Source organism: Meles meles, chromosome X (assembly GCF_922984935.1).
Source record: "Meles meles chromosome X, mMelMel3.1 paternal haplotype, whole genome shotgun sequence".
In the NCBI taxonomy this organism is placed as follows: domain Eukaryota; kingdom Metazoa; phylum Chordata; class Mammalia; order Carnivora; family Mustelidae; genus Meles; species Meles meles.
In genome coordinates this window covers 14,846,188-14,867,507 of record NC_060087.1, presented here as the reverse complement: position 1 = coordinate 14,867,507, position 21,320 = coordinate 14,846,188, and the positions used below count along the sequence as shown (strand labels likewise).

General features: G+C 38.8%; 1 protein-coding gene across 2 annotated transcripts in view; it reads right to left on the bottom strand.

The window, feature by feature from the left end:
* CDKL5 (cyclin dependent kinase like 5) overlaps nt 1–21,320 on the bottom strand; it is a 203,354-nt gene that overhangs the window by 46,381 nt on the left and 135,653 nt on the right. For both annotated transcript variants that reach the window (XM_045996416.1, XM_045996417.1), the window contains exons 4-7: nt 19,809–19,854; nt 9,038–9,174; nt 3,331–3,451; nt 1,108–1,167 (exon numbers count right to left, since the gene is read on the bottom strand). In XM_045996416.1, the coding sequence (XP_045852372.1) occupies nt 1,108–1,167; nt 3,331–3,451; nt 9,038–9,174; nt 19,809–19,854 (364 nt within the window). The remainder of the gene's footprint in view (nt 1–1,107; nt 1,168–3,330; nt 3,452–9,037; nt 9,175–19,808; nt 19,855–21,320) is intronic.

The following is a 21,320-nucleotide window of genomic DNA, read 5'->3' as shown; positions in this document are numbered from 1 at the left end:
GTTCAATCCACCTCTGAGGTACTAATCTAACTCTTGCTTATGAAAGGAGATGAATTCTCAATTATATGTAGGAGTTTACATTATACTTACGATTATACTTGAATATATGAAAAATAACATTAAATCAAGTTGTTATTTTTCAGCATACAGATTAGACAAAAGATTTTTTAAGTGACTCAGAACTTAAGCACCCTAATCTATAGTTTTAAAACTTTTCTGAATTATTTCAACTTTAATTTTTAATGGCACTTAATACAGTTTTATATATATGGAAATGAATGCATAATTTTCTACTAGGAGAGAGTACAATTCAAAAGCTTCCTTATAGGGGCACCTGGGTGGCTCAGTGGGTTAAAGCCTCTACCTTTGGCTCAGGTCATGATCCCAGGGCCTTAGGATCGAGTCCCACATCGGGCTCTCTGCTCAGCAAGGAGCCTGCATTTCCCCCCCTCCTTTTGCCTGCCTCTCTGCCTACTTGGGATCTCTGTCTGTCAAATAAATAAATAATCTTAAAAAAAAAAAGCTTCCTTATACACTCAACCAGGAGATGGAATTAATTAAACATCAATTACTAATCTCATTCATTGAACATTTAAAGGGAATAAATGGAACTGCTCTAAAACTGTCTTTGACGTTTATAGGTATGTAACCATTGCACATGCATGATACATATGTATTTACCTATGCATATTGTTAGTTTATGATCATACCTAAAATAATTTCTATCAATGTTTAAAATACCTCAAAAATATTCTTTTATCGTACCCTGTAAAACAGAAGGCATAGTAGTGTTTCACAGAAAACTGATTTTTTGGAATCATTAAGTACTGGGTTTATGAATGTATACACATGCATCTATTTGCTTTGCATTCTCATTAAACAAATACTGCATTATGAATTTTTAAAAAGAGTAGACAACACTATGCAAAGAGTGTATAGAATTTACCTAACCATCCATTTTTCAACACATTACCCAACAGAATATTCCTCTGCTAACTGAAGTCAAAACATAAAAAAAAAAAAAAACTTTTAATAAGCCTTTAAAAGCTACCTATGTGTTATATTAAATTAATTCTACTTACAAGGCTCAATTTCTTTTTAACTTACCAAAATCACACAGTTTCAAAACATCATTGTGGCTGATTAAGAGATTTTCTGGCTTTATATCTGAAGTATAAAGAAGAAAAAACAATGATTAAAAAATGTTCCATGGACTGCTGATTGACAATACTGGATCACTATAATGGCACCTAATTAGAAATAGCCAGAGTAGGGGCGCCTGGGTGGCTCAGTGGGTTAAGCCTCTGTCTTCAGCTCAGGTCATGATCTCAGGGTCCTGGGACTGAGCCCTGCGTTGGGCTCTCTGCTCAGTAGGGAGCTTGCTTCCCCCCTCCCTGCCTGCCTCTCTGCCTACTTGTGATCTCTCTCTGTATGTTAAATAAATAAATAAAATCTTAAAAAAAAGAAAGAAATATCCAGAGTAATATGAATAGAAACCTGTGACAGGGAAAAGCAGGTTAACACATTTTTGGCTGATTCATAAAAGTTTCAACTTTTTTTTTTTTTTGAGAAACATGAAGACCCACAATGTAAAAAATATTTTTCCCTTTAAATCGTAAAGGTATTAATGTGATCTCGGAAAGGAATTTAAGAATCACTGAATCTAGGTCACCATATTTCAAGGAACTATTCTACTTTATAAAGTACTAGTAACATAAGTTTTTGGAGATAGAATATAAAATTTTCAGAGACAGAATATTTTAAAAAATGTTCACACCCACAAGATACCTTAAAAACACATATAAGTACCTAGCATTATATTTACTAGAGGAAAAACTACATAAAAATTAGAATTTGTTGTGATTTTCTATATAATGTCTATATTTACATATCTCTTTAGCTTTTCTGTGTGGTTCATAATTATAAATGTGTAATGCCGAAGTTATACTGGATGAGTCAAGACAAGATTTCTCATTTTTTCCATGGATCTTCAGAAGATGTGGTGGGAGCTGAGTAGAAATATACAGAAAATGCTATTTAATTCCTGCCTTGGGAGGCATCTCACAATCCTATTTTTAGAGTACCTATAATCTGTATGAGATGGCAGAGGTGAAAATGGAAAAAGGAAGACAGGAGGAAAATCTGAAGATTTCAGAATCATGGTTTCTACTGCTAATTCACAATCATTGATTTATTACCATATATTTAACCAAATCACAGAAACACTACAGATATACAGCTAAATCAGTTTCATATTAATAGTTTCATATTGTGGTACAGACTGTTAGTATCATTACTCTAGACACTAGACATGTAGTTGACTTGGAGATTTCTCTATACCACCAACAACCTGGATATGGTAAGTGATATGAAAGTCAAATCCAAAAAATATATAAAATGTCTTTTTCTAGATATACTAGGAGTTGGCATTTTTCACATGACCTTTAAGCTATTCTTAAAGTGAGACTATTTTTAAAGTGATATGTTTGTGTGTTTGTATAGTTAATTAAAATGAGGTATTCATTTATCTGATAATTCAGAGATGAGAAGTAGATATTTGTATCATTTTCTGATAAACATCTTCTGGCTCCATTATTTTATCAGTATGCATCCCATTACTGTAAAACTCTGGAATTCAAGAGAGCTTATCAGGAGAAGATAAATAGTGTAGAAGCAAAAACCATGCTGAGAAAGTAATTTCCCTTTTAGTACTATAAACCACCTACCTCACAGCAATAAAGGACAAAATATTAACAGTTTATGGAAGCATACTCATGACATTTATGCAAGGTTGATCATGCCTACAACTTGCAACGGGTTCTTCTCACTAATGGGTAGGGAAATTCAGGAATTGAATTTGGTATATATACCAGAGGTGGTTGGTTTGAGAGGGAATGGGAGGTGACTGTCAATTGGGGGTCAGTGACCACCTTTAAAGCCTTATTCTAGGTGGTTTCACATTTTCTGGTCTACCAGCAGGACCAAAAGGCAACAGAGAACAACCCTTTGCTCTTTTTACCCAAGGTAAGCTTCAAAGTTCCTATTTGTTAAGTTCTTTATATCCCTCGGCATTTCTAAAATTGAGAATAGACCTGGTTATACAGAGATCTCACCATAATATCCAAATAAACTTGCAATCCATCCTTTTGGTGATACAAAAGGAGACTTGGAAGTGAATGATATCTCATATCCTGTACTTTCAAAATGTATTTAATTTATGTGGAATGTCAGTGCTCATAGAAATACTCTTAAAACAGTAATATGTAAAATATTTCAATGTTAACTCTGAGGTTTTCTTAATATTTTTCATTTCAAAAATTGCATACTTACCTCTATGGACAATATCATTCTTATGGCACCAGTGAATAGCTTTGATTAACTGATAGATATAACTTTTAACTTTTTCAGGTGGAACTCCATTTGGCATTTCTTCCAGCAATTCAAGCATATTCTAAAAATTAAATAGGGAATCATTAATCTCCACAAATTAGGTAGACCCATAAATCATGTATTAACAATTTTAAAAAGCATCTTAGGGGCGCCTGGGTGGCTCAGTCCTTAAACATTTGTCTTCAGCTCAGGTCATGATCCGGACTCCTGGGATCGAGCCCCACATCGGGCTCCCTGCTCGGTGGAAAGCCTGCTTCTCCCTCTCCCACTCTACCTGCTTGTGCACCCTTGTTCGCTCTCTCTCTCTCTGTCGAATAAATGAATAGAATCTTAGATAGATAGATAGATAGATAGATAGATAGATAGATAGATAAGCAAGCATCTTGGAGGAAAATTCACCCAATACATGCATGCATTTTCAACAACTGTTTTCCTTTCCACCTACTATCTTTTTCATGCAGAAGCAGAGTACTGCATTAAATCAAAGTTCTCTCTTTTTTTTAATTTTTTTTTTTTATTTGCCAGAAAGAGATCACAAGTAGACAGAGAGGCAGGCAGAGAGGCAGGCAGAGAGAGAGGGAAACAGGCTCACCGCTGAGCAGAGAGCCCGATGTGGGGCTCGATCCCAGGACCCTGAGATCATGACCTGGGCCGAAGGCAGCGGCTTAACCCACTGAGCCACCCAGGCGCCCCCAAAGTTCTCTTTTAAGAGAAATTCCATTTTTACTACTCCCCAGTGCTTCCCCAAATAATAACCCTGGCACTTTCCACTCTCCCTAAAACCTTTCAGGCATCACTTTAGAAAAACTTCAACGGAAAAGCAATACAAAGTAGAGATTAGATGCTGTAATGTAAAAAGGAGGGGGGAAACAGTCATTTTAACACAGCCTCCTATGTATGTTTACTAGAACCTTCCAATAAAAATCAGGCCTTGAAAATATTTCTGGAACACCTGGAAAATATTCTTAAAAGAAAATGCTAAGATTAGGAGTGATCCATGCAATCAGTACAAAAATTAAAACAGGCCAGAAAATGTTGCTGAAATAAACATTGACAGACTCCCAACAAATCAAGTTCTGAAACTCTTAGTCTGGAGTCTAAAATTCATGTAAAATTTTTTATTAAGTAGAAACTCCACTTAACCAGTCTCCACTGAATTTCCAGATTAACCACACATTTCCCATTGCCTCTGTAAGGTACAATACTAAGGTCCACAGCATGATTAGAGTTTACTGTTTGTAGACGACCATCTAGGAAAGCAGGTCTCAAAGTATGATCTGTGGATCTCTTGGGGGTGGGTTACCAGACCTTGCAGAAGGTCCATAAAGTCAAAACTATATTCATAGCAACACTCAGCTTGTTGGCTCTTTCACTGTGTTTGTATTTACACTGATGACTCAAAGCAAGGATGGGTGAACTGGGGGCACCTTAGCATAAATCAATGCTACACTCTCACAGTTTAAAAAAAATAAAAAGACAAAAAGCCAGTTTTAGTTAAGGATGTCTTTCTTTGATGAAGCAGTAAAACTATTGCTTGTATTAAATTTCAACTTTTGAGTAGGTGTCTTTTTAGGAATCTATATGGTAAAATGAAGAATACACATAAAGCACTTCTGTTATATAACAGAGCAAGATGGTTGTCTTGAAGAAAATCACTTGCGTGATTGAGCTGCAAGCTTAACTAGCTGCTTGTTTTTGGTAGAACACCGTTTCTTACTTGAAAGAACGACCCACAACCATATTTATGTTAACATGTAATGGGATTATTATTGTTATTCCTAAAGGAATTAATAATTTATATTGCTCAGTTTTGACTCATCATATGATAAATATTAACAGATAAAACCCACATATATAATAAGCTCTAAAGGTTTTCAATAATGTTAAGAGTGCTGGAGTTGTAAGACCTAAGATTTTGAAAACCTGCTTGCTCTAACACAACCTCACAGTTTGGTTCCCACCCGTTGAGCTGCATACATACAATCAGTTGTTTGTTTATAACACTCTCATACCTATTTATAACAGATGCACTTGTTATTTTAATACAATTAAATATCATATAAACCAATGAAATAATGTTTTATTTATTTTTTTTTAAAGATTTTATTTATTTATTTGACAGAGAGATCACAAGTAGGCAGAGAGGCAGGCAGAGAGAGAGAGAGAGAGAGAGAGAGAGAGAAGCAGGCTCCCTGTCGAGCAGAGAGCCCCATGCAGGACTCGATCCCAGGACCCTGAGATCATGACCTGAGCCGAAGGCAGCGGCTTAACCCACTGAGCCACCCAGGTGCCCCTGAAATAATGTTTTAAATAGAGTTGCTGTTTATAAGAAAACAAAATTTAATACTTTGGAAAGACTTAATGAAGGAAAGCCACTAAACATACTGCTGCCTCATCAAATGTGAGCGCAACTGTAAACACCAGCAGGGGACAGTGGTGATGGCGATAAGGAATCTGCACTGAGACTGCTTCATAATACTTTTAGCTTTTGCGTCACTTTAAAGATGCCCTCACAGGCTATCAGAGTTGTTGCATTGTGGGTATGATGTACTTAAGAAAGACTCATCAGAATTCCAATCAGAAGACAGATACTCGAAAGGCCCTGACCCTACCCCAAAGAGTAGTAAATGAACATATATTGATATATTTTAAGTTAAAATGTTTGTAGTATGTATGCAGCATTTTTTAATGATTCTCCACTTAAATTGCCTTTTTCAATTAACAAATGCATAGGAGGTCCCAAATGCACATGAGGAATAAGACGGTTTTGCAATATAGAAAATAAACTGTATGTCTCATTTCATATTATACTCTAAATTCAGTGGCAGGGACGAATGTCCCTCAATATCCATTCTTCCTTTAGCCCATAGTAATACAATTGGTAAGTGGATGCACAGGTGTTTGGAATGAAGAGTACATTTCCCCTCTGCCTTGCAGCTAGGGTGGCCATGAAACTAAATCCTGGCCGATGGAATGTGACAGCTGGAGCTTAATCTTGACCTTGAGAACAAGGGCAACATCTCAGGGGTGGTAGAGCAGAAAGGCAGAAGCAACTAGGTCTCTACGGCTACAGAGCAGAGTTACCATACCAGGTACCACCTACCTCTGTATTTATATGTGAGGAAGAAGGAAATATCTATTTGTTTAAGCCACTGTCGTCCTGTATCTCTAACAACCCCCTACTCTTTAAGAGCATCACTTTCCTGCCCTCTTGAGACTCTGTTAATCGTTAGGCACTGCCGCTGATGGGAGGTCACCTTCCACTGAAAAACCACAGGGTCAGGGCAAAAACCCAGGCCTAGACGGACACATATGGGAGCTCTGGGAGCAGCCCTGCCACTTAACAGCAAAGAGATCTCAGACATACAAACTGGCACAGAGAGGTGATTTCCTCATTTGTTCATATTAAATTGTTATTAATCGTGAACTACCACCATGAGCAGAACAGAAATTAAAAAAAGACAAACTGAAATAGATCTGTCAGAATTTCATTATTTGGCAGTGAAAACTGCAAACTGCACGATTATTCTTGACAACTAAAATATAATATAAAGAGTTTCTAATTTTTACAACAGTCCTTTTTATAACTTTTTGAGAAGAATTAAATTTCAGTTTAATTTTGGTGGGGAAGGTCCCTTAGGAAAACACCTGAATTGACACAGGAAAAGAAACCTTAAGGGGCGCCTGCGTGGCTCAGCTGCTTAAGTATCTGACTCTTGATTTCCCCTCAGGTCATGGTCTCAGGGTTTGTAGGATCGAGCCCTGTGTCAAGCACCACGCTATGAGTGCAGCCTCTCTCTCTCTCCCTCTTCCTCTCCCCACCTCCCCTCTTTAAAAAAAAAAAAAGAAAAAGAAAAAGAAAAAAGAAACCTTTAAGCAGATTTTGGAAAAGATGCATAAAACAGTGTTTTAAAATGACAGAGAAACTTATAATACTCTTCCGGTTTTGCTTGAAATGAAGTTACTATGTCTATTTACTTTCATTAGAAAAATAACCTGTAAAGGCTGAATTAAGTCAAAAGCCACATTCCTGGTCCATCATCCTGGCAACATTGCTTTCTATTTCGTAATGGTGGTGGTCGTGATGACACCGTCATTTACGGCACAGAAAGCAGCTGGTAAACATAGATCTCTCTGGTCTTCACCTTCTTCACAAAGCCTCATTTTATAATTTAGAAATTTCTCATTTTTATCATGCAGATTCCTAAAAAGACATGTACTCCAGAAGTGAAATTTAATAAAAGTAATTAATTTTTACTGTTGTTTTGGTAACAGGAAATCCAGAGGCACATACTCATTCATCAAGGAAACCTCTAAAAGGTCCACCTGGCTCCAGTTTATTCTACTCTTGTTAAGGTAATTATTTCAGTTTTGGACAATAACCAACCACTGTAGGGCAGCTGCTCTCAAAGAAATTCGAAGACATACATATTGATTACTGTAGCATACACTTGCCCCTGGGCCACATACCATTATTAAAGTGGTCACTAATAGTTACCAATTTAAAAAAATATAAAGCAAGTATGCCAACAACTGAACTGCGTATACTTTTCCACTTTTCTCCCATGCTTCCAATTCCTTATATGCGGCCGCATCTACCTCCTCAGGCCTCACCTTATGCCTCCTGGCACATCTCTTTCCCTTAAAGCCAAAGCACAGGCAATTCACGAAAGGCTGCTCCACGAGCCCACTCATTCACCACTCTAGGTCGGATTTCGGCAGCCATCCTATGCTGGCAGGCTGCCTTCCACACCTCTGTCATCCTATGTCATCACTGTCAATTTTTTTTTTTTTTTTAAAGATTTATTTTTTTGACAGATAGAGATTACAAGTAGGCAGAGAGGCAGGCAGAGAGAGAGAGGGGAGTAAGCAGGCTCCCAGCCAAGCAGAGAGCCCGATGCGGGGCTCGATCCCAGGACGCTGGGATCATGACCTGAGCCGAAGGCAGAGGCTTCAACCCGCTGAGCCACCCAGGCGCCCCTCCTATGTCATCACTGTCAATTTACTTGTCTCTCTCTCAGAGGCCTTGCCTAGGTTTAACTTAAAGGAACCAACTTGTTGAACACAGATTCTAAAACATCAGAAGCCAAATAAATTCACTGTTGAAATGTAAGATGATCTCTGTAGAGTTAAATTACACAAAATACTTCAATACATTTCAGGGCTTCTAATGATTATGGATAATCATTTCATTTTTAAAATACCAAGAGTTTGAGTACATTGACAAATCACACTAGATAATAATACTTCCTTGAACACTGCCAGAAACAACCCTAAATAAAAAAATCAGGCAGGGGCGCCTGGCTGGCTCAGTTGGTAAGGCGTGCAACTCTTGATCTCAGGGTCATGAGTTCAAGGCACATGCTGGGTGTAGAGATTACTTTAAAAAAATAAAATAAAGGGGCGCCTGGGTGGCTCAGTGGTTTAAGCCGCTGCCTTCGGCTCAGGTCATGATCTCAGGGTCCTGGGATCGAGTCCCGCATCGGGCTCTCTGCTCGGCAGGGAGCCTGCTTCCCTCTCACTCTCTCTGCCTACTTGTGATCTCTCTCTGTCCAATAAATAAATAAATAATTCTTTTAAAAAAATAAAATAAAATAAAAGTTAAAAAAAATCAGGCAAATCTCCACACTATGAATTAGTGACTTACTTTTTCAACATACTCAAACACCAAGTACAATTTCCCCCTCCGACGAAAGGCTTCCTTCAGCTCCACGATGTTTTCCTGCTTGAGAGTACGAAGCATTTTAAGCTCTCGTAAAGTCGTTTCCTTGACTTCTTCATTTTCTAGAATGTAAACGATGGTGAATAGAGTAAAATTAAAGCTTTCAAGCTACTGTTCAAAAAATTCTAACAGTGAAAACACACCAATTTCCCTTTCTACTTTGAGTACTTCTGCATAAGGAGTTCAAGGATGGAAGATTAAATATCACATTTTCTTGCTGAAAGGATCAAGAATTAGCATCTTACAGAAGAAAAGGCTTACTTGACCAGCATGAACCTAATTTTCTGCTTGTGTTTTCTTATACTCTGTATTGCAAAGTGTATGTATAAACACATACTGACAGATATGACGTATGAATCCACTGTCCTTTTCATTCTAACACTACGCACTGAGAAAGAAGGAGTTTAAGAGGGTAAAAAGGAATCAGCTCTATCAGTGTGCAGAGGAGCCTCTATGCAGCATCTGTTGCAGCTGATGTTTTTAACTTTGGCCTGTAGTTTTGGCTTAAAAGAACATTTTATTCTTCAGGCTGCACACGAGTCACCTCAGTGAGCAGAGGTCACATACCAGGCACCCACAGTGCAGCTCAGAGTCAAGTTGCAGGGATTTCTAAGAGTGTCTGATCTCTCTGAATAGCAGCTGCTATAGGTTCCTGCTGTCTTCCTGTGGCATGTCCATCTGTCCAGCCCAGATGGTGTAGCTGTGCTGGGATGCAGAATTTACGCTGAACCAATACAGCCTCCCATATCGTCAACTTCACCCATGATAGCCCCCACAGGCATGGAGAAGGACGGAAATCACATTTCTCTAATGGATGAATTGGCAGGGGAGAAGGAAAGGAATACTTTATTTGAAAAGAGTTTTTATGATACCTTCAGATTTAACCCAGAAATTCTAACTACCATGTTCACATATACACATATAGGCATGTACACACACAAGACTACAGGTTCATAATCCTTTATCTCCAACTTCAAAAATCAGTCTAAAAACTGAACACTTCTTCCAAGTTTATGGCAAATTCCTCAGAAGTAAAACCTGAACTGACATGAGATCACTTATATTCTTTGTTTATCCCACTTAGTATGTGGGACATGTTTATTTTATGTAAAATATGTTTACTTTAGAAATAGCACCTGATTACAAGGTGCTAAAGTAGCATGCCATATTTCCATTCTAAAACCCCAAAGTTATAAATTCTAAAACACATCTGTCCCCAAGGTTTGGGGTCATAGTCAAAATCCTAGCTTGAGAGTCTAAGTTTTGTGAGTCTCATGTTCAGTCATATCCAACCTCCCTCAGGTTCAGGGAAGAAGAAAATGGAGTTTGGGGATGAAAGTGGGAAAGATGAAAATGTCTTCTAGAGACAAATGCTTCCTAAGCAAGATACACAAGAGAAAGGGGGCTGAATCTTCCCTCCAAATGGGGGAGGGGAAGATTCTAAATCAGGAACCAGGAGTACTTTTCAGATTATTTTCTATCCCAGCGCATTTCTCAGCCTCTGTTCAAACTGAGTTTCAAGAATAGAGAGATAGTAATAAAAACAGGGGCTTTGTAGCACCACAGTATCTGTAATAAACAGGGAACATAAAGTCAACACTCCTTTGAGAATGGTTATACAAGTGAAATATCCTCCTTATTTTAGCAAAAACAACTGTTGGGGAATGCTGGAGCAGAGATTAGAAAAGGACAGAGAAAGATACTGCCTATCAGAAAGCAAGAACTAGCAGTACCAAGGCCAACAGTGGCATAAGCAGTGAGCCAGCCCAGTCCATACCAGGGGGGAGGGGGGTTAACGGGGAACTGAGGACTCACAGCCGCCCTCCCCCCGCCCAGTCACGGGGAAAAGAACGTGACACAGTGGGGGCCACCTGGCAATAGGGGGAATGTACGAGATGTGATCAGGGGTTTCCCAAAGTGTCTTAGAGGATTGTGGTGGGACAGAGGTCCAGCTGTTTTTGCAAACTGGGGCTAAGCCAGAGACGTGGTGTTCTGTGACTTTCAGAACTGCTAAAACATAGGGAACACTAAAAAGCCTTTAGTGTTGAGGCGCCTGGGTGGCTCAGTGGGTTAAAGCCTCTGCCTTCAGCTCAGGTTATGATCTCAGGGTCCTGGGATTGAGCCCCACATCGGGCTTTCTGCTCAGCAGGGAGCCAGGGAGCCTGCTTCCTCCTCTCTCTCCGTCTGCCTCTCTGCTTACTTGTGATCGCTCTCTCCGTCAAATAAATAAAATCTTAAAAAAAAAAAAAAGCCTTTAGTGTTATAAGGTCGGTTCACCTGCTTCTCCGCTACCCCATCTGGTTTACTTTCAAGACTGGGGTAATCAAACTGAAGTTCACCTATCTCTAATACACAGAATGCCACACAGGTTTCAACACAAAGCAAACAATCTTCTAACAAGGAAATAACTCAATACAGACAAGTACACTGATTACTCATGACCTGTTCCTGTCTGCTTTTCCATCCCCATCTCACGTCCTTCCTTCCCCTCCCTCACGTTGAGTCTTTCAGTTCCCAAAATAGCTCCAACTTTATTCTTTCGAGCTTAGGGCCTTTGAACTTGTTCCCTCTGCCTGGAACTGACATTCTACAACTCAGACTCCTTACAGGGCTGGCTGGCTCCTCTTCGGGTTTCAGTTTAAATAGCGCTTCTCACAAGCTTTGCCCAGATCACTAGACCAAAGCAGGCTTCCATCCCTATTATTCCTTATCATTCTACTTTGAACTTTTCTTTCACAGACCTTTCTCACCATTTTTATTTATAGATTGTTTTGCTTACAGGCGGCTACCCCTGCTAAACCAAGAGCTCTCAGAGGACAGGCCCAAGTTCTACTATTCAACAATACACACTCAACCACCTAGGACTGCACCTGGTACAAAGAAGGGATCAATGAATACTTCTGACAAAAATGAGGAAATCGTCACTCATATGTGGCTAGCTCTTGTTCATGGGAAGCAACAACGTGATGGCAAGCAAGAGGCACTTCGTCCTCTCAGTTTTGAGTACAATGCTTTCCATCTTGTCTCTAGAAGGTTGAAAAGGGCAGCTTTTCAGGCAGGAAGACAAACTAAATTCATTTTCCCCTATTCATCTCCATGCCTGGTTGTCTTCTGTAATATGTGATTATAAAATAGGGAGCTTCAAAAAAACTGAAAGGACCAAGGGTCAAGAACACATATATATTTAACCATTCATTAACATCCATAAGCTTTGCTGGAGCTGGGTACAAATGAACGTTGCAACTAAGTAAAAAGTAAATACAGCTGGTATCTTTCCTAGTCAAATGCTTGGTGAATTCTTGGCACCCAAAAAGCAACTGAAACAAGGGAGCTTTGTATAATTAGCAACTTGGGGCAGTTTCATTTTGTGAACAAATAGAGCCACCTCAGAATGGCTGAAGTCGAACAGCTTTAGAAGAAGGAACCCTAGAGTAGGATTTGGGAGACCTGGAGTTTGGATCCTGTTAATGAACCAACACTGTGAAATACGATGTTGGGCAAGCCACTTAACTTTTCATTCATAAAGTAACTAATAAATGGGTACCCTCCCCACCCATACAGACCCTAAAAAACAATCCCATGGCTTTTTCCAAATCTAATAACCAATTATTTCTTTCCATTAAAATCTCATTGATTATGAGCATAAACCTCCCTGGATTTTGCTACTCTGTGATATAGACATCATTCAAATCTATACCAACTCTACATAAAAATGGCTAAAGAAGAAAGAGAAATGAATCTTTGAAAAGCAGCTCACAAAAATCTCCTAGCATATGGGGCCAAAACCACCTCATTTGAGCTGCCTCTCTATTTTAGGAAATGAAGGCTTGTCTAATGTATGCCTGCCACAGATATTAAAAGTTGAAGCAAGCACTTTGGCACTAAGAATGTAATGAATGGAACAGGCAGGAAGTGGAGTTACTAATTCCCTAAGTGCAAGCAAAATGCACACTCTTCATTACTTGGTCTGTCCTATTATTTTTGTTTCTTTAAGTACTTTTAAGGCTCCTGGCCTACCCTGTACTTGGACAAAACTGTGGCACTAAATGATGAGATAATGGAAAAAGCAATACACATTGCACGTACACATGCTTCTCACCTCAGGTTCAGAAAGCAGCCAAGCTCATCAGTGAGGCATTGTTTAAAAGTGATAGCACAGCCTACTGCCAGGAACACAAAAATCCCTGCCTTCCAGTTGAAATAATCCTGCGGATTCTTTATTTAGGCTAGGCCTTCTCCAGTTTACAAATGAAGAAACCACATCTAGAAAGAGTAACTTCCTCAGGGTGAGTGAAGGGAATGCCACACTGAGTAGAAGACAGGGACGTAGGCAACATGGCATAAGGCAGTGAGCAAGCTTTAGAGAATGAGTCCGAACACCCAAGCTCAGGTCTGCACTCTGCTACTGCTTAGCTGAGTGGCAAAGCAACATGGTATGTGTTATGGGTAGAAGAAAAACTTGACAAAGATCTTAAGGTCTGCATCTTTCCCAGTTAATTACATACTACCTGTGCAGCTTTGGGCCTTGGATTCCTTGGCTGAAAACTGAAGCTGGACTTTTCCTAGATGATTCTGAAGGTCCTTCCAGCTCTAAGACCTGGTGCTTCCATGCAAGTCCTACTTATGTACATGTCAATGGACCTGGTCCTCAGTTACCAGTGAGGGTGTATAGCTTAGTACAGGCAGCAAGTCTGACAATGTCACATAAATTCTTTGGAGTGATGATTAAATGGCAGGGTAGAAAAAGGACAGTAAGTAAGAAAAAAACAAAGAACTAACCTACTTTTAGCTCACCTGTCAGACAAGTTAACACACTAAAAATCAAGAAGGGAGATTCACTAAAGTAAAAGAAAACAATTTTTTTTAAGATTTTTATTTACTTATTTGACAGACATAGATCACAAGTAGGCAGAGAGGCAGGCAGAGAGAGAGATTGGAGGAAGCAGGCGCCCCGCTGTGCAGAGAGCCCGATGTGGGGCTTGATGCCAGGACCCTGGGATCATGACCCGAGCCGAAGGCAGAGGCTTTAACCCACTGAGCCACCCAGGTACCCCGAAACAATTTTTAAGGAAAAAAAAAAATCACAGGAGCAAAAGAAATGCAAAGTAATAGAGAGAGAAAAATCTAAAGATGAGCAGAAACTCTATTGTAACTCTATTTTTAAGGAACTGTGGGCTCAGAAAAGAAATCCAGAAATAGCTGTAACCTACTTTATGAAATCACAAACCTGACATTCTTGTATAGCCAAAGAGGACCCCCAAAATGGACCTTTAAGTGGATACAATGGAGGAGAAAAAAGCCAACCCATCTTTGTGCAAAACGGTAAGGGTACCGTATTTGAGTCTGGTTGCCCTGACTAAAGAAGGAATACCACCAAGAGGGTAATTAACATGGCCAAGGGGTCTGAATGGCGGTACTGCTACCATATTTACCCCCAAAAAAGATGAAAATCCTTATATCTTCAGCAATGAAGACTGGGTAAAGCACAAAAGAAATGTATTAAATTATGAAAGGTGCAAATGTTCATCAAATCCTAGAAGAATCCCTGAAGCTTGAAAGAGTCCCATTCTGGACATTAAAAGGAAGTGTGGTGAAATCATGACTAGCCAGAATGCTTAAGCTTAGTTAACTGAATTTTCTGTTTAACCAAAGATAGGCAAGTCTGTTTTAAGGCCTCTCTTATAGAGAAATCTGGTTTCTTAATTTAAGGACCAAAGACTATGAACTCTTGTTTTGTACCATTATACAAAATGAGACCAGAGTTTCCTCAATCCAGAGATCAGGATAGAGCTTTCTAAAGTCTGGGTAAAAATAAGGATGAAATAAAATGGAGGAAGGAAGGAATGACCAATTAAATATTTTCTCATGTTTAAAAAGAATAAATATGTCCATTCCAAGAGAAAAAATATTTATCTACAGAAAAGATAAGCAGGATATGAAATGCAAGCCATTTTATTTGATATAAAAGTAGAGGCACAACCTATATTCCATCTTAACTATGGACTACTATATAGCTCCCTGGGAATCCGCCTCCTTGCCACATAATAAGGCCCAGTGACCCTCCTGAACCCATCACCTGTACTTTTAGGGAAAGACTAAAAAGTCCTAAGAAGCAAAAGATGTTGTCACGCCAGAAGATCCAAAGGTATGTCAAAAATAATTCCTAGATCACAGGACCTTCTCAAGTAAAATATGAACACACAATGTTCACAATTCTTGTTAATTCAAATCTATCTAGGCTAACTCATGGCTATCGGATTATTCACTGAATTGAGGATGGCAGACATTTGTATAGGTGTGTGCATGAGAATGATCCTTCAACAGTGACAGAAGATTATCATCTGAACATCCAATCTCATTGTACAAAATTCGAGTTACAGGAAGGGTAGATGAATTAGGCTAAATTTATCATTATACGTAGTCCCAAAAATATCTTTCATCTGAATCATTTCTAGTAACTTTTTGGTCTGTGGTCATTTTTCCTCTTCTCAGAAAATCCAAATACTAAATAGAATTCTATGAAGACTCCTGGATGATTAGGTGTTTATAGCTAATGTTTCTCTGTGGGAACTTATATTAATAGAAAACTCACAGGGGCACCTGGGTGATTCAATCAGTTAAGCATCTGACTCTTGGTTTTAGCTCAGGTCATGATCTCATGGGTCATGAGATCAAGCTGTGCTTTGGGCTCTGTGCCAGGCTCAGAGGCTGCTTAAGATTCTCTCTCTCCTTCTCCCTCTGTCCCTCCCCACCACTCGCATGTGTGTGCGCGCTCTCTCTCTCTCAAAAAAATTAACTGAAACTCTACACTGACGATAATGAATAAAGAAGCAAAAGTCATCAAAATAAAAAATATATTAACTAATGAAGAGATCTCAGATAAAAATGTCATCACTCGGGGCACCTGGGTGGCTCAGTGGGTTAAAGCCTCTGCCTTCGGCTCAGGTCATGATCCCAGGGTTCTGGGATCGAGCCCCGCATCGGGCTCTCTGCTCCGCGGGGAGCCTGCTTTCTCCTCTCTTTCTGCCTGCCTCTCTGCCTAGTTGTGATTTCTCTCTGTCAAATAAATAAAATATTTTTTAAAAAAAAATGTCATCACTCACACAAGTCCTCCATTTTCACACGAGTTTGTATCCCCACCCAGTCAGTCAGTCTTAAGGAAAATCATAGACAAAAGACACTGATCAGTGATCTGACGGAGTTCTAACAGCTAGTAACTAGAGAGTAAAAAACTGACTAGGATGAAGACAGAGAGACGGGGACAAAAATAAAGGGAAAACTGACAAAGCCCTTGGTGTATTTTTTAATGAGCCTCTTTTATTTTTTATCTCCCAAAAAAGGTAACACTTGATTCTTTTTTCTAAGGAATAGCACATAGTTGCTATTATAATCCAAATTGTGTTAACTATAAGATAAAGTAACTTATTTTTATTATTTTTGTTCCATTTTCCCAACTTAAAGTGCCAGTCTAACTTTTTATTTACTATTAAAGTTTGGTTCCCATTTTATTTATTTTTTTATTTTTTTAGATTTTTATTTATATATTCGACAGAGAGAAATCACAAGTAGACAGAGGCAGGAAGAGAGAGAGAGGGAAGCAGGCTCTCTGCTGAGCAGAGAGCCCGATGCAGGACTCGATCCCAGGATCCTGAGATCATGACCTGAGCCGAAGGCAGCAGCTTAACCCACTGAGCCACCCAGGCGCCCCTGGTTCCCATTTTAGATAGGCGTCTATTATCCTGGGATAACAAGAACAGTTTGAATTAAATAGTGGTCTACCTTAAAATGTACTTTCAAAAACATTTTATACAAATTTGTGGATAAATATGTATTTAATAATAAAATAGAAGATGATCACAATCTTTTAAAGCTAATAGAAGATAATATATACTCTCACAAAATATCCCTTGATATTATCAGTATGAGAATACTTGACTAGCCTGAATGCAAATCAGACCAAGTTCCGATTCTATTTCAGTGTAAGTGTTTTTATAGGATTATTTCATGATCTTCACAAAGATTTTCAAACACTGGGTTTAGAACATGCACTATCATAGTAACAGCAGAATATTTTTAGAGTAATTAATAAATGAGATTAATGAGAACTATATGACAATAAGGAATTAAGATGAAACTCTATTTTTTTTTTTTTAAAGAATTTATTTATTTATTTGACAGACAGAGATCACAAGTAGGCAGAGAGGCAGGCAGAGAGAGAGGAGGAAGCAGGCTCCCCGCCAGGCAGAGAGCCTGATGTGGGGCTCGATCCCAGGACCCTGGGATCATGACCTGAGCTGAAGGCAGAGGCTCTAACCCACTGAGCCACCCAGGTGCCCCTGAAACTCTATTTTTATTAGAACTGTCCTGACTGAAATTTAAGCTGATCAAACGGTTCAGAATTAAGTGATTGCCATAGGGGTTGAATGGACATTCCCATCTGTACTGAACTATTTATGTGCACTTCACATTCCAGAAGGACTGCTCACCACACATGTTCCCTTACTTCTATTATGGGCGGGTAATAAGGCTGCATGTCCCTGAGCTATGGTAACTGATAATGGTCTGGCAGAGATGAGGGCAGAGGGGATTCATGCTTTGTCAGCACACAGAAATTAAGGCTGATCAAATGTTTTATAGATTGTCTGGACTATTCTAGACTTTCTGGATGCCGCAGTTAGAAACAATGTCTCTTGCCTCAAAATTACTCAAATTCATTCAGGCACTGACTGCTTTCTACTCCGTTTTACTGCCTTTGTTTTTTTTTTTTAAACAGGTCTTCATTCTACCAAGCTTCCTGAAATTACACACACCTGACTTACCTTCATGTCTCTTACAGCCCCTGGCTCAGGGCTCAGTAAATCTCAACAGATAGGCTACTGATTACCACTCTGAAGGTATCAGGTACAAACACATGGTTTAACAGAAGCTAAGAATTGGTATGCATAGAACAAGGATTGTGAAGAATATGGCACCTTAGTTTTTTTTCTTGTTGTTTTGTTTTGTTTTTTGTTTTTAAAGCAATGGCATACGTGACCTAGATTGTACTGCCTTTCAAAAACTTCACGACAATTATTATTTTTGGTGGTAACCGATGCTTGACGATGTGCCTTACAAGATGAATGCACAGCCAGAAGTCTTTACACGAAGGCAAAGGTTATGCTTTGCTCTACTGTTGCAACCACCCTTTTTAGCAGATCACCATTTGTCTCTTGGCCACCTGTGGTTAGCCCAAAGCCACTGCTCAAAGAGCTCATTGCCAATGGTCTCAGAGTGGACTGGCCTGGGGCTATTGTTTCCTGTTGGACTACAAGTACATCATACGGAACGGATTTTTTTTCTTTACAACAAGCTAAAAGCTTTCTTTTTTCTTTTTTTTTTTTTTTTTTTAATTATTGCCTTCTCTTTAAGGCTGGCAAGACAATGGCTGCTGAAGGTTTCCCAGATGATGTGATGTGCTCCACATAACCAGAACATCAGAGGTGGGTTCTATCAAATACTACTGAATCTACCCCAGGACTTTATTAGTGAGCCCTTTTTGTTATTTAATGTTTGCTAAGTGTCTAAAGTAGGAGTGATGAAACTGTTGACAAACAGAGGCTGGTGTCTTCCAGTACTTAGTCAATGTGTGCTGATGGAGGTAGGCTATGACTGCTATTGTCATACTTCCAATTAGATAGGAAAGTTAATGCTATGCCGGTCCTCTTAGCACTACTTTTCACAAAGCAAGTTATGATTCAGTGGTAAAAAAATCAATGTCACATTGATGCCACAAACAGGCATTTATGTGAATTTATATGAGCAGGAAAGAACAGAAAATGAAGAAACTCCCGTTAGGATAATAGTTTTGTAACATTTTTGCTTCAGTTATATATAGGATGTTCTGTATGTGGATACTGGATCAGCACGTAAAAAAATATTTCTGTGGGTCTCTGTAGAAAAATTTGGGAAAATGCTGCCTAGAGCTTCTGAAAGGCCATGTGTGCCTTCATGGTATATTTCTCTACTTTATCTTTAGGTGACCAATAGTCTAGATTTAAAACCTATTGACTACTGATATGCTTTATTTATTTATATTTTATACATTACTTTCATTTTAATGTTTTACTTAAAATTTTCTTGCCCAGCATAGGGTAATTTTAATACTCCATCTGAAATGGTCTGGACGTAACCAAGGACTCCAACTACGGAATTTCTTCTTGAAAAGCTTTTATTCTTCAAATGACTTAAATACAAAATCATTTTCTTCATACTATCTACATACCACTTATCCTTCTATTTCTAATTGACTGGAAACCGGAGATCACAATAACCAATACCAAAGCCCTTCAAACAGCACTTACTACTCTGTGAACTCACAAAAAGATTTACTTCAAATTGATCTTCTCATTTTAATAACATTTAGGAATAGCATAAATAGCATGCCTTCTATTCAGCATCTGAAGCAAGATTTCCACAATGCTGACTGTACCTTAAAATATAAGATAAATTTTCTAATATCATGAGATATGAAAAGATTCACACAGAAGGAGCCAAATGTTTCAAAGCAAAGTATGATAACAACTAAGTTATACTCACTTTCTGAGATGGAGACTTTAAAATTTCAGGAACAAAGTCTAGTTAGCTAGATCCTATCTCTTCCACATTCTATTTACAAGGACTACATACAAAAAGGGAAAAATAAAAAATATATATATACCTTCACTGTCCTTGAATTTCTTGATTGCCACAATTTCATGCGTTTCCTGCAAAGGAAAAAAGAGGCAGAAAGTCATTTCCCAGTGTTTTTGAAACTGGGAATCCCAATTGTCTGAGGGTATATTTGGGGATAGAACAACAAGAAACCAGAGAGTAAACAGACAGACCCTCTTTTCCTCAGGCCTTCATTTCCTGGTTCCAAAATTCTCTTTCTTATCACCTTACAGACATTGTCAGAAAAGGAAAAAAAAATAAGGGGGCGAGAGAAGGGGACCAAGAGAGGAGACTGGTGATAGACCATGGACAAACCACAAGTGTCGATGTCTTGAGGCTACACAAAAATGCCAGGATGACTGACAATACAATATACCATCATTTGTTACTTCCATCTGAAACTCAGAGAAACATTTTAATTGGGCTTCTAGAGCAGAGAAAAGGCTTCTGCATTACTCGCTAGTTGACGGTAGTAGAATTCCTCTTGAAAGTCTCCTCCGGGGGCGCCTGGGTGGCTCAGTGGTTTAGGCCGCTGCCTTCGGCTCAGGTCATGATCTCAGGGTCCTGGGATCGAGTCCCACATCGGGCTCTCTGCTCAGCAGGGAGCTTGCTTCTCCCTCACTCTCTACCTGCCTCTCTGCCTGCTTGTGCGCTCTCTCTCATCAAATAAATAAATAAAATCTTTAAAAAAAAAAAAAAAGAAAGAAAGAAAGTCTCCTCCGTTCACTTAACTTTTTGTACCAAACCTATCTAGTTCACCAGTTCTCCCTATTGATGGTCATTTCAATGCCAAAGAGAGACAAACATCTGCCACCAAATACCAGTCACTACCTCCCTCCTGCCCTTATTTTGCTCTCCTAAACAGAAGCAGTTTGTGAGCAGAACCCTACTTTAAACTGAAACATTTCAAAAAATACAAGGGCTGGAAAGGAAATGGAAATGCTCAGAACTAAGCACCGTGAGGCTAAATAACTCATGTCTAATTCTGGTCTATAAAAGGAATAAAAAAAGCTTTTGGCAAAATAATATATAGATTCTTCAAAGTCAACATGTGATATAGGAAGGTCTTCTGAATGACTCAGGTCTGCTTTTTTGTAGTGAAAGTGGGTATACTTTCAGATCTGTAGGAGCAAACCTTTAAATAAAAGAGTGTCCCCACATCAAAATAAAGGCTTTAAAAATGCACACAATAGCAGGCAATAACCAACAAGGTACAAATCATTAACTTATTAAAAATAAACACTTTTCTTTAGTTGTTTATAAAAGCAAAAGGGGATCATGAAAGCGGTCATGAAATGACCATTTCTTAATTCTTATGCTCAACAACAAACCCTGAGTCGTAACTAGGTCTGTAAAATCAAATCCTCTCTGTTTCTCATCTGCCCCTTGAAATAAGAAAATACCAGCTTTCATCTTTGTTATAGGAAAAAAAAAATTCATCTGAAAGTGCTATAGGCTACTGAGGAAAAAGGCTGTTAAGAGTATTACATTTTTGTTGTTAATGGAGGACTGATAGGAT